This window comes from Rhodnius prolixus, unplaced genomic scaffold (assembly GCF_049639745.1).
Source record: "Rhodnius prolixus isolate KJV_2025 unplaced genomic scaffold, Rpr scaffold_1, whole genome shotgun sequence".
Lineage (NCBI taxonomy): Eukaryota > Metazoa > Arthropoda > Insecta > Hemiptera > Reduviidae > Rhodnius > Rhodnius prolixus.
Window position 1 is genome coordinate 49,872,876 of NW_027411581.1, and position 14,242 is coordinate 49,887,117.

The following is a 14,242-nucleotide window of genomic DNA, read 5'->3' on the forward strand; positions in this document are numbered from 1 at the left end:
TAAGAAACTACAATAATAATTTCATTTCTTAAAGTTAATTCATTTGTCTTTTGGGACCCCTCCAACACAGTAAAACACTCATCGACTTGCTTAGAATGGAATGAACTAACAATCAGGGTTTAGATATAATTAAACTTAAACTGATGATATAATTAGATACTTACATTTATCTTAATTATAACAATACATATTAATTAATAATAGAGTTATTAATAAAGGTATTAGATACTATTATATCTCATTTCAATAGGATGTTGTTGATTGTGTACACAGAATACAGTTATGGAGGTGCCATTCACGTTGTAATTTGTTGGTGTTAAGTAACCGTAAGGGACAGTTTAAAATATACTATTGATCTCTTCTTATAGAGAAAGGAGATGAGGTGACAGTAGAAGGTAAACACACTGGCCGTATAGGTCGAGTTAGCCAGTGTACATCGATCAAAGATAGTCTCTCTTTCACAACGCAAAGTATGGGGTTTAATACAAACGGCCAGGAAACTTTAGATAAACTATGTGGACAAGGAAGGTTTGGAGGGTCACTTTACGATCAAAGCAACCTATATCGGGGGCACTCAAATGATATGATCCTCTCAAAACTTACAAACAAAAAAGCAGATATGCTTCATAAAGATTTTAGCTGAAAATTTATTACGTTGTACAAAATTTTCAGGTTACATTATCCAAATAAAAATTATTTTGGTCAATAATCTGCTAATTTCCAAACTGAAATGTTTTTTATTTACAATTTAATTATTTTCTAAACATTGTAATCTGAAGTACTCGTATTTCTCAAATGAATATGTAGGCCGTCGTAAGTGTGAATAGCTTTCTGATATTGTATGATCTGTGAAGCACAACATTGATACGAAAAATAATAGGATAACGCTGAGTCTGATACCCATGTACTCGTACCAAGCCGGTTCGGTCGTTTTCTGTACCCTTTGGAGGTCAATTTTCTCTTGCCCAATTCCCCACTTTAATTTATTTTTAAGAAGCAGCTTTAAAAGTGTAATTTACTGAAACTAAAGGTTGATTTTCTTACCTGAGATTATCATTACTGTAACCACATTTTTGGAAAAGTTATTTATAAATTTCTTCTTTATATAAGTTGTATAAGAGAGGTAGTCATCATGCTGGTACCACATTCTTCGTTTCCATCAAGGGGGGGTCATCCTCCAAATATAGAGGAAGAATGTTGGTGAGGAACTGCAGATAAATTCATGCTTCGATCGAAAAGTATGGCCCAATAATTATTTATCCCCAACAAGAACGCATGGCAATATTTATCTCTAAGACCGAATTCCGTACATTAATTTCTAGCCGTTTATGACTTCAACCACGGCCATTCGTCTAGATCAGTTGTTGACAGACAACCATACAAGTGGGTAATTTTTCCAAATTTTTTCAAAAACGTTTTGCTGGTTGGTCACATCATTTCTGCTTTTAGTTTACATATTATCTCAGAGTGCAGAAAATAAGAAAATTATACAGTTGGGATAATCCAATATACCTCAAATAGATAATTACAAATTTATTATCATAAAATCCTTATTTATTATTTGCAGAAAACTAAAAACCATCTAAATAAAATGAATCTCTAATTAAGAACATTTAATCATTTTTAATGACTTTCTTGATGCTGAACCCCTATAAACTTCGAGATATTTGGGGTGATGGTTGTTTTTAAAAGATCACATGATTCTGATTTTTTGTTGTTTCACAAACCTGTTTTGCGATGAACTGAGAATGAACTTCAATTGGGAAAAGACTTGTTCACATGGACTGAAAAGCTGATGGTAAAGCGAAATCAACATTCTTTACCGAAGAAAACTTGGAAGGAAGTGGTGGCCAACATGTAGCAATCAAGCTTGAGAATCAAGCAATCAAGTTGTATTCTAAAAAGAACACTTTCCTATCGTCATAATTAAGAATTATTTACTGGGTCACTAGGTGACCTGCGCGTTATAGGTTGCCGGCCACTGGTGTAGAGAATATTCAAAGAAAGCTTCTATCATCTATTATATCTATATTGCAATAAATTTAAGATGACTTTCATCATCTTTAGAGCGTAAAAGGATTATGATGCGTGGGCTCTTTGTTGTAAGCCTTCAATATCTTCCAGACTTTAGAATGACACTATGGATGTAAGAATGAAGGTTTTTCTCCCAATTAGAGAAGTATATCCAGTTTATTATTAAATAAATATAAGTATTTTTATAAGTTTTCGGTGTATGGAATTCGGCACAACAGATCCAGATTTTTCAAAAGTACGTGCAATTCTGGCAGTAATCTACCATAGTTTTTTTTAAAAAATAGGTACACACCATAAAACTAATCATTTTAAATTTTATTTGAAAAAATTAAATCTATCTCTGATGTGAAAGCAATATACCTTCCAATTTAAACTATAAATACATAGATTCTTACCTCGCTTCTAGCAGCAGAAACAAAATCAATGTTGCTCGTTGAATTTGGATTTCTAATGAAAAAACCAAGAGGATACATATTTTTTAATTTTCTTCCTGTTTTCTAGTTTTCAAGAAAAATTCGATATCCATAGATAAATAAACAGCCATGAAAATTGTCTTCGTACATTCTAAAATTAAATTTTAATTCAAATAAGTGTTTATACTTATTTTAGTGGACCCATTTTGAGTAAACTTCTGTAAAATGTAGTGATCAGTGCACAGCAAACACATTATAGTAGGTGCAAAGGATTAACACTTGAATTGAAATATAATTTGCATGTGTCAAATGATTGTCACAAGGTTCGCCGAAAAATGGTTGGGCTATTCATAGACATGATTAGGTTAATAACTCATATTTATTAAATATTTATCCCATTCAATTGGTCCTAGCTCTTCCTTTGCTATGTTGCAACATTTTTTGTATTCGTGACCCTCTCAAGTCATGTTTGGTTGATATTTTACCAACCCTATAAAACTAGAGTTCCTTCCAGAATAACATTTTCTCTTCATTTCTGTAAAAGGCATTTCATTATCTTTATAAAAAAAAAAAAAAAAATTCAAATTTTACATCAATCAATATTATTACGTTATTGATCTGCATATAACCATTTATTATCTTTTATCTTAGTAAAATATCATTTGAATTACGCATAACGAAAGAAAAAACTATAATTATTGCTTTGCATTTGATACATAAATAACACTATTGTTATAAAAAAAAAGTATGTACTTCGAGTACTAATAAATTTAAAACAAAAATAAATCTTACTAACTAAAAGTATTAGAAACTATATGTGCTTTATACGAGTACATCTGATTTATTCATGTTTAAGTAATTTTGTTTTTTGCAATAAGTATAGTACCTACCTTGGAGTAAATATTGCAATAATGTTCCACCCGCCTCCATTATGTGCGGGTGTACAATAATTACTTATATGGAGCAATTTGACGCGTAGCTTGTTCCAAATGCAAACAAGTTCAGAGCTTTCTTTTGTTACTCAGAAGAAACCAAATTAAACATATTCTTTATTCCCTCTTTAATAAAGTGCTCTACTTTCCCCCAACCTAGTGTTCTTCTTTGCCACAAACTGCTCTACCCAACACTTTTACAATGCCACTGAATCTTTTACCGAGTACACGCTTCTACGAGGAACCTCCTAATGAGGGCTACTATTCAAGATTGCGGTCGCCTCTGATTAAAAAGAAAAAAATAAACCAGAGCAATTAGGCATTTTAAACATAATTTGAACGCAAAAAAAGAAATACAGACAATATTTTTAATTAATTAATTAACAGAAAGAAATTCAAATATGTACAGAAGAAAGTCTTTGCCGTAAAGTAATAAGGAAGCGAAGATTCCCAATTATCGTCAATTTAGGAAACGAAAGTAGCAGCTAATCCAGTCATATTCCAAAAAGAGATAAATTCCATCTACGAGATTCAAATTCTTTAGTTTCAAGGCATTTTTGATGTTTCAACTCCTGAATGCGCACTTCACCTCGCAATCTTCATGTTTCTTTCATTAACGTTTATTGAAAGAAGAGATCGGTTTAGTGATTTGTGCATTGAATTCCTACGCGAAGATTCCGGGTTTGAGCCCATCCAGTCATTAAATTTTCTCTTCCTAAAAGCAGCTTAATTTTGTTGTACTGTTTTCTTAAAAAGGGAGAAGGTTAAGGGGCGAAGGATTTAAAGGATGAAGCCGATTAATAAGTATCCTTCCTGAAATAGTTTTAGCAGGTAATAAACTGATGTAATAACTTTTATATAGACGTAAATAGAATAGCATATGGTCTTGTGGTTGTAGTGTACGCCTTTTGAAGCTCAGACATTATTAGATACTGTAGAAGAAGTTTCTTATTTAGCTCGTTCTTTGAAAACAAAAATAATTTTAAAGGGTTCGTTGCATAAAGAGTTAATCAATCTACTATAATAAACTCACATTCTAATTAATTTACTCGTTCTTCGTAGAAAGATCTGCAAAATCATTTAACAAGAATTGGTTAACAAAAGACCAGGGTTCTAGTGGGAGGCAGGAGACTCCCTAGTTATGAAGTTCTGCGGGGGAAATGCTGGGATGGATTAAAGTATAACTCACAATATTTTATTAAATAGTTAATATGCATGTATTTTCACTAAATCTTCTTTGATAATAGTGATTTATTTTTTTATTAGACTAATCGATAAAAATAATCACAATTCATTTTAAATTCACGTCACCTTCTGTTCAAAAGTGCCAAATTAGAGGAATGAAATTCACCTGAACCTTGAAACTGACAACAATAAAAAAAAAAAATGACGTCATTAATTTGAGCGTAAAAATTTTTGTCTTCAACTTGGAAGCTTTAGAAACTGCACCGCATCGAGCACTTCACACAACGTAACGTTTTTATACAACATTAAATTTTATAAAGGTAGCCTTTTTTGTTATGAACGTTAAAGAGGTAACCCATCCGTGCTAATAAAATATAAAAATAACTTTAGAATGTGCTACAACATTCAATATGGGTGTGTTCACAATATGGGTGAAAGGGCAATTTTATTCTGAAATCAATGACTAATCTATCACGTAAATATTATATTCACAGATAGTGGGGCGGGTGTTGGTGTAGTGGTTACGAAGCGTGGATTTGTAAATGGGATATCTCCAGTTCGAAACCTGCGTGGGGCTTTCATTAGTTAAAAAAATTTTAATAGTAAAGACAAATTTCTGCCCTCGTCTAAGACACCTAATTGGTTGTTTAATGTTAAACCCCGTCTGAAAAATGGTCGTTCACTTTACTATTCACACATAATGGAACTAATTCATTCATTACAAAATTATTTTAAAAAAAATAAAAAATACATTTTCTTCAGAAAAATGGAAAATCCCAAGAAATCTGCAAAGTTAGCTCATCAGTTTCGAAATAGGATATTTTTTTTTTGTGAAGGAATAATTTTACATCTTTCCAAAATTAGAAAAGCGGTGTCCAGAGAACCATCCTACTACAACATCTAGAATGTAATAGATACCTAATGAAAATTGGATTGATCGCGTGCCACAGGGAAACTTTCAAACGAGACGAGGAAGGATGAGAAAACGATGGTAATATAACTTGGGTAGAGTTAAATGATTGTGAAGGAAAAACAGTTATTATTTCAGCCATCAGCACTGGGCTCCTAAAAATTGAAACTGTCATCCTACATTCCCGAAGCTATCCATCAAAATATTTAAAAAGGAAAAATTAAATAAAAGTGAAAGTTTTATTTAAGGTGAAAGAAATAACGAGCCATTTTACAAGGTTGTTCGAAAAACTCAGATACCACTGTTATAAAGTTGAACATTGGCTGAACAATTTTTACATATGCAAAGCGATTTTTTATTTTTACAATAAAATTGACAATTTTTTTATTTTATCCGTCGTCGTGCGCATGTTTATTGTATCACCGGCTGGTTTCAGACTTCAATCCAACATCAGAGGGAGACTAAATCAGTTTGGTGTAGAGATTTCAACTTCACTTACGTTACCGACTTGCTCTACACTACTGCGGTAACTCTGGCGATTCGCATTTCACTTGCAGACTCGAAACATAAGTGAAATCAAATTCTCTACACTATACTGATGTAGCATGTTTAATGCATACTACGACGGACACAATCAAAGATAGTTATCCTGTAATCCAAACCTAATCACATTTTCATACTTACTTACTTATACGGCGCTACAGTTCGATATGAACTTTGGCCTCCCGTACAATCCTGTTCCAGGTATCCCGATTTAGCGCCTTTGTCCTCCATACAGTCACTCCAAGTCCGATTAAGTCCTGCTCGACGTCTCTCAACCAGCTGGGACGCCCTCTTCTTTTTCCATTAAACTCCTGCTTCATTATTTTTCTTGCCATCAGTCCCTCTCTCTACATGCCCAATTCTTCTCGAATTTACAAACCTAACTACATTCTCATACCCCATGAGTTCATCAAGTTCTCTATTCTTCCTAACTCCTAACACAAACTGGCCCAAATATGCGTCTGAGTATCTTTCTTTCAAAGACCCTTAGGTCCAACTGTCTGCAACTTTCAGGGTCCATGTTTCGGCTCCATAGCACACTGTCGGCCTAATCAGCGATTTGTACATTTTAAGTTTGGTTTGTCTGGTAAACAGTCTTGATTTCAAAAGTTTTTGCAGGCCAAAGTAGGCTCTATTTCCCACCATGATTCTCCATCTGATCTCCTCACTACCCTTGTTTTCGCAGTTGAATTCTACTCCAAGGTAAGTGAAACGGACAACAGCTTCAAAGAAATAGTTGCCTACAACCAAATTACATGGTCTTCTTCTTCAATCAGAAGGGGACACCACCATGTATTTAGTTTTAGTTTCATTAATTTCTAGGCCAACCTTTTTACTTTCCTTGTCTAATTTGAGGAGTAGCTCTTTTAGGGCATTTTCGCATCTGCTTAACATGAGAATATCATCTGCATATCCTACAATTTGCGAATTACGAATTGCGAGGTTACCATTTGGGACAATTCTACCAATAGCTTTGTGGAGTACCAGGTAAAAGAGGACAGCTGATAGAGCATCTCCTTGCCTCACACCGGCATTAAACGTAATATTACGGCTGGTCTGATTACCAACGAGGACACTAGCTTCTGCTTGGGTCATTGTCATTTTTATTAAGTTTATTAACTTAAATGGAACTTTAAATTTTTTTAGGGCTTGGAAAAGTTGAGGACTAATGACACGATCAAAGACCTGCTTATAGTCAACGAAGAGCATGTGGACATTCATATTACGCTCGTCGCACTTCTCTATTATTTGCTTTACCACAAATATTTGGTCTGAGGTTCCTCTATTGGGCCGAAACCCGCATTGGTAGCCATTTAGTATTCCTTCGGAGTAGACCTTGAGTCTCTCTACTAGGAGCCTCCATAAAATCTCATATGATACATTTAACAAGGTAATACCTCTGTAATTTTGTCATTGGGTCTTATCCCCTTTCTTAAATATTGGAATAATCAATCCAGTACACCAGCTGGAAGGCATCTTCTCAATAGTCCAGTTGTTATATATCAAGTTCACATTATCATACAAATATCTATTTTCGATTAAGATATCGCTAAATCTGCCACATCCAGGACGTCGCTTATCTCTTCCTGAAATGGAAGCAAGCCAAACAACTTAGCACTGCAGCTACCCCACTTCTTACCGGAAGTAAATAAGGAATAATTTTCCACAAAAATTATGAAAATTTATGTTTAGGAGAAATTATTGTAGCTAATTTTATCCGTGGTAGCATGGTCGCATATGTCGTAGGTTTTTTCGTTTTTTTGTATACCTGACCGGTTTGGACTTTCATAGATCATAAGAGGTTGATTAATAAGTTTGGTGCAGAGAACTTCAACTGTGTTTCCCTCTTATAATACCCTAGTAGACTTTTGCTGAGAAATAATTTATGTGGCCTAACCACATAAGATTTGTAAAGGAATCTTATTCTTTCTCTTTTCTCGAAAACCCTTTGCTAGCACAATTTCCTTAACACTCTGGAGTGTTGTGGATTGTACGAATTAGAAATAAAGCGGTATGGAAAAAAAATCATGATGGGGCTCTTAATTTCGGAATCAATCGAACAGAAAACGAATACTGTACAGGCTTTTGCATGAATCAAACCCTGAAATCTCGCACTAAAACGAGAATGTTGTCCGGAGGAATAAATAAAGAAATCATATTCTGAAATAGATAAAAATATTCTTTTCAAGAACAATTCTCTTGGTAATTGCAAAGACAAATGAATGATGGTTTTGTTTTTTGAACATGAAATGACTAAACATTATTCTAAAACTTAACCTCTGAAATAAAAATAATAATTTTCTTCTTCAATTTATGGATTCAACTGGATGAATGCAGGAGTTCTCATATGTTAATACAAATAATAACTATTGGTTTATATGAAATATCAATAAATATTTTCACAAATTAATTACATTATTAAAATTCATTTCACCAAAACTGTTCTAAATCTTTAACTAGAGAGAAAACAGAGCACATTCTGCGATAGTTATATAACTGCATGTCAACAATAATTTGTAATGCAGAAAGAGAGACAGAATGTAATTCTTCAGACATAATATTGATTATGTAATATAAGGAATGTGACATTGTCCAACTTAAATGAAATTATTGTTATACATGTTGCCTTGTTATAAAGCATAACAATGCATAACAATTTCATTTTAATTTGATTTTGAAGCTTTGAAATATTTCATTTTCTTTATAACTTATCAGCTACTTTGTTACTTTAAATTTTATAAATTATTGCGAGAAAACCAATCTTTTCTGCCAAATTGCAAATAATTAAAAAATTGCTGTAAAAGGATCTCAAAATCCAACCATATTGCAGCTCAATACCGACAAACCGAGTATTTCATCAGCTCGGACAAACGATCCTAATTAAAGTATTCAATTGATAATAGACTGAATTAAATGATTGCTTTGAACAAGTTAAATTTTGATTTTTATCTATTTTTAAATCAAATGGCTTTTAACTATCTAGTGAGTAACTGAAGCTTTTTCATTTGCTAATAAAATTAATTTAACAATAGATAGATAGATAATGTTCAGAAGAATCCGATATTAATCCAAATCCTTAATTATCATTAAGTAGCTCTTATATTTCTCTTTGGTATTATTTAGAACGTGGTCATAACATTAAGAAATCAGTTTAATGAGTTCAAAATATGTCATATAGGTACATAGTAATTTGATAAATAAATAAGTATTCCATCGCCAAGGCACTCTGATTCACATAACATTGCAAATTAACTTACTGACTAACCTGCCCATCATCCAATATTATAATTTTTATCCTTTTGTTTTTGGTCTCTAGAAGGAGCGAAAGATATTTCTTCTACATACAATATTTAAGAGTTAAATCAGATGGAAAGCATCAACCATGGATAGACAGGGACTTTTCTAGAATATTTCAATTTCTTGTACTTCTAATAGAAGTCTTCTATCAATGTTAAACTTTTTTAAATCAATTTAAACTGCAGAGGAGGTCTAAATCTAAACAACAGACAAAATAACAAAACGTAATGTGACACGTCATACCCATATTTACGTGAATGTATCGTTAAAGCTGTTAGATCTGGTTTCCAGTAAGTACCACTGGTTAATGTTGAAGTTCGTTAAATTTCAAAATCTTAATTCACCACTCTTACCCTTCTATACCTGCTAAATGATGCAACAGCAACTACCCTGCAGAAGACCTTGTAGAACTCAACAGTACACCAAGCACCTTCAGAGATCTATTTATAGCTCTGGTTTCATGTATGCCCTCTAGCAAAACATACTGTGAACTGTAGTAAATACAATCCCTTCGTTTCTTATCTTATCTCCTTAACAATTCATATAAATCTATTAGAAATTGTGAAGGATCAATCAAAATCTAATTCTTGTTTACTTCAGTGTTATCCAAACCAAATTCATTTGATGAATTTATAAAAAATTGTTCATAAATCCCCACAAATATAAATCTTTTCCGAAATTTCTAAAGGTGATATTTCGATTTATTATCTTCTTTTTTGCTCGTTTGAGAAGCAAAATGGATATGATGGATGTCATGTTATCTAGCAACTGAGACCTCGAGGATTTCGTGGGCAGGAAAGAAAACAGCAAGAATTGATTCTGTTTACTGTTTATTGTAAGTTTAGCGAGAAATTCTTATAAATATTGGTTCGACTAAAATGGCATTTCTTTCTTAATTATAGTAGTTTTCAGGATATCAAAAAACCATTCTATCATAAAGGGTAGCCCCCGCAGGAATATTTCAGCAATGTCGTGATATCATTGCCGTTTATTATTGAGAAATCTTTATGAATGTACTGCTATAGAGCATTGAAAACTAGTGAAGAAAGGAGCCTGAAGTAGACTAAATAATTATCTCCTACGAAACGGGATGCTAGAAGTCGTTATCAAATAAATAATTGAAAAAAATTTAGTTTCTGGGGTTTATCTGCTACAAAAAACCAGATCGCAGATTCTTAATTGCAACAAGTGATGTCACAGCTTGCGACAAACAAATCACTGGATACAAATGCGTTCTGTGTGAAAAATTAACAAGTTATCTCTCACAATGTACGTGTAAGTCAACACCTCAATAGCCTAATTTTGAGTTATTTGGTTAAGAGAAAATTTCTTTACGCGTTACATAACAATCCAATGTCGTCATGACATTTTTAATAAGATTTTTTTTTTTTTAAGAGTTAATAAATCTACTACCCTCTTTAACTTCAACTCTGGCTAATAAAACGTGTCTTTTGTCTTTGAAGTTCAAAAGTCACGTGTACTCTAGACATAAAACATTTCCTACACTTTAATTCCTGTCCCCCCCCCTTTTCCGGTATAATGAATAATTACAATTGCAAAATTGGATATCATTTTTCAATTTTTTTTTTTTTTTTAATATATTACTTAGGAAATTCAAGATAGGCGCGCTTTATACGAAAGGAACTACGGTAATGTTTTCCATCTATTACATAAATCTCATGCTATAGAAATTAACTAAGTATATTAAATTCGAGGTTTCCTCTGTTATTAGAAGATTATACTTTCGAACATTATAGTCTTAGTCAACAATACCTTGCGCATTTACTCATTTCTAAGAGTTTTCCGGACAGGTCATAAAGTTTTTTAAGGAAAATAATGCATGAAGCTGCGCCTAATTATTATTTTTATTATAATATTAAAATGACTTTAGTTCCGCTCATAAATGCCATCGAAAATAATATAAATATATAATAAATACCATAATGAGTTTTGCTAGTAAGTTTTATGTCTTTAAAACCAAATGATATTTGTTTGAAGTTGAAGAAAGTAAAAAGAGCGGGTAGCTGGGATTTACAATTAAATTCGGACCTGCAAATATCCTCATAAGACAATATACCTAACTTTTCTACTTAACCTAAACTATACTGAAATGAATGGCACTAGCAAAAGAAATAAATCTACAGTTTATTTAATTAATCTGAGATAAGTAAACGAGTTTAATTTGATGAAAAATGAAAGCAATTTTGAGACGTTTTTGGTAAAAAGTTCGTATTATTAAACAAATTAAATTTTAGAGAAGATTTGATTTAATAAAATAAGCATAAGAATTGACGTTCTTGAAGTGGTCTAAAAAAAAATCACTATTAAAGATGTCACAATCGAAAAATAAGTTTTCGTTTTATTCAGTATAGTTTAGTTACTTCACTGTAAGCTGAACAAAAATTTTAACTGCCTTCTGTTGTTAGGGTATTAGTTTTGTTTGTGTAATTAGGCTGGAATACCCGAAGAGGCTATCTCGCTTGACAAATTTTCGCTCCAGGGCAAAATAATTAATTTATCAATTGTAATTGATATTTTTGTAATTGCATATATTTTTAAAGGAACAAGATTTGTCGTAGACGATTATTATTATTTTTTTATTGATACTCCTTTGAGGATGACTAAAACATTGAGTTTTTCTGTTGGTTGTTGGTTTTTATTTAAATAAAATTATCTGGATTTAATTAGACTTATTTTATTTCAACGTTCTCTCCTTGATTATAGAAGACCAGTTAGACTCATAGATCTTAAAAATGCATTCAAATATATAAAAGGAAGTCTCAGAAACTGTGAGAAAACTTGAATGAATTTAATAAGGCAAGAAGAAAAAATATCTTCTTCACATTGTGCGAACTCATGTTTTCTCAAATGTTTGCTTAATTATATATTTTCCTTATCCACTATTGTCAATAAATTATAAATGATCAATACTGAACCAAGCGCACTATATCAGTACACAAGCTTAAAGCATTAAATTTCAGAGAAAACTAAAACACATAACTGTTAGCAATTAATTATGAGATACTTCCGCAAAAAATAAAAATCTACAAAACTAATCTGATCGTTAGTTTGCACGCACCTCACACATCTGACAAGAAACAGTCTGCGTAGTGCTGCCATCTAGAACATTGACTGTCCTACATGCGTTTTTTAATTGCATGTATTCAACCAGTTGTCTCTTCCTCTGGCATTATTAATTGGACGAAGTCTAACTAGTTGACCTATGCTACTCTTGTATAGACAAACATTCGCACTGAATGTTGAACTTTTAATGAACATTGGAACTATGGGTAACTTATAAAATTTTAAATGAGAAGGATATTTCCAAATTTTGAACATTGCAAAATAAATACTTACCACTTTCAAAATTAATAAACTATTAAAAGAATTCAAAGACATGCAGATCAGATTAAGTAGTTAATTGAAGTTTTAAGAATTCACGAAATAAATAGTTTTAGGGCAGATTTATATTGCTACCACAAGCACTGCCTACTGACTGTTTCCTAAATTTGTTCTCTCTATCTTGATATCCATTTTTAAACTCCTCCGGAATCGAATCCTATCTTTAAAAAAAGGCAGGAGCAAGTGGCAATTGGTCCTTTGCGGAGCTGTATGGCAAATTATTAACTAAACAAAATGAATTAAATCCTAGCACACTTTACTAATTTCTGCTAAAAACTTGTTTGCTCTTTCTTAATTGCCAAATTCTGAGGATAGTGTCGCTGGACTAGCTGCCAAATTAAGAGGACATAATTTAAAAGATTACTCAACCCCGTATTTCTTTAACATTGGCATAGAGTGCAGATGAACCTAGTGTATTGAATTGTGCCACACTTGTGCAATGTGGTCAAAGTAGCTGGCAGTGTACACTGCGACCATCCTTAGAATAAGCAATTAGCCTTCTCTTTTGTTACATTTCTAAACTATATATACATCAAGTTTGGCTTTGTATAGACAATAGTCGGTTACTAACTAACGTCACTACAACAACAATGGCTATGTATACAACTTTGGTAAGTACTTCTTATTTAAATCTTTGTTTTCTTTTAATTGTGTGATTTAAAATTTGGGAGCAAGAGATTATTATAATTACATGGTGCTTAGATAATCTTGCTGGTGGTGATGGTTGCTGCAGTGCACAGTGCTGTGCTTCCAGTCGTTACCTACGGGTCATCATATGCTGCTCATTCAATAGACCACAGCCTCGCCACGCCCCTGGCCGCTCCACTGTTAGCTGCTGCACCAGCTGCACCTCTGGTAGCGGCTCCCGCTGCTGCGGCACCTTTGCTTACTGGCTATCCAGCTGCATACTATCTCTAATCATTATGTTCTTCGTTTTTCATTAATGAATTATCATTGCATTATTGTTGATTCGTTTTTTGAAGCTCTCAATTCCAACTCAATTAACACCAATTTTTCTTTTACAAGCCTGGATTCTGTGTTTATTTTTTAAATTATCAAAGTCGAAATTGCAGAGGTTAATGTATTTTCAATAAACTTCAAAAACTCACCTTGGATCTTTCAGTGTGGCTAATTCAAACATGTTTTTCCCAAACAGTTTGTATGGATGTTATTATCCAACTAGGAGCATTAACGTTTTGTTTGGCAGGTTTTTCCAATCAAACACGACCGATCCTTCTTCTCTATCTTCAACGTGAAAGTTCTGCTGAAAAGTATAAAAGGGTCTGATCCTATCTGGTCTTATTGTGATGAAGTTAATAGAAATTGTTCAAAATCAACGGTAACTGTCTCTCCGTAAAATATAAGCTACATTTTCTGACAGGTGAAGAATATAATATACCTAATTTTCTTTCTAAAATAAGCAATCCTGTCTCATTAACTGTAAAAATCCCATCACACTTCCCAATAACTTTTCCTTTAATCGCCATGGACAATATTTTCCAGCCAACACTCTAGAAAAGTGGACT

At 32.7% G+C, this 14,242-nt stretch overlaps 1 protein-coding gene across 1 annotated transcript; it reads left to right on the forward strand.

Annotated features, from left to right (window-relative positions):
• The first annotated feature begins 13,162 nt into the window (after nt 1-13,162).
• Nucleotides 13,163-13,831, forward strand: LOC141461556 (uncharacterized). Its single transcript, XM_074142708.1, has 2 exons — nt 13,163-13,327; nt 13,419-13,831. The coding sequence occupies exons 1-2, from the start codon at nt 13,307-13,309 to the stop codon at nt 13,632-13,634; spliced, it is 237 nt and encodes a 78-aa protein (XP_073998809.1). The 5' UTR covers nt 13,163-13,306; the 3' UTR covers nt 13,635-13,831.
• Nucleotides 13,832-14,242: the final 411 nt, after the last annotated feature.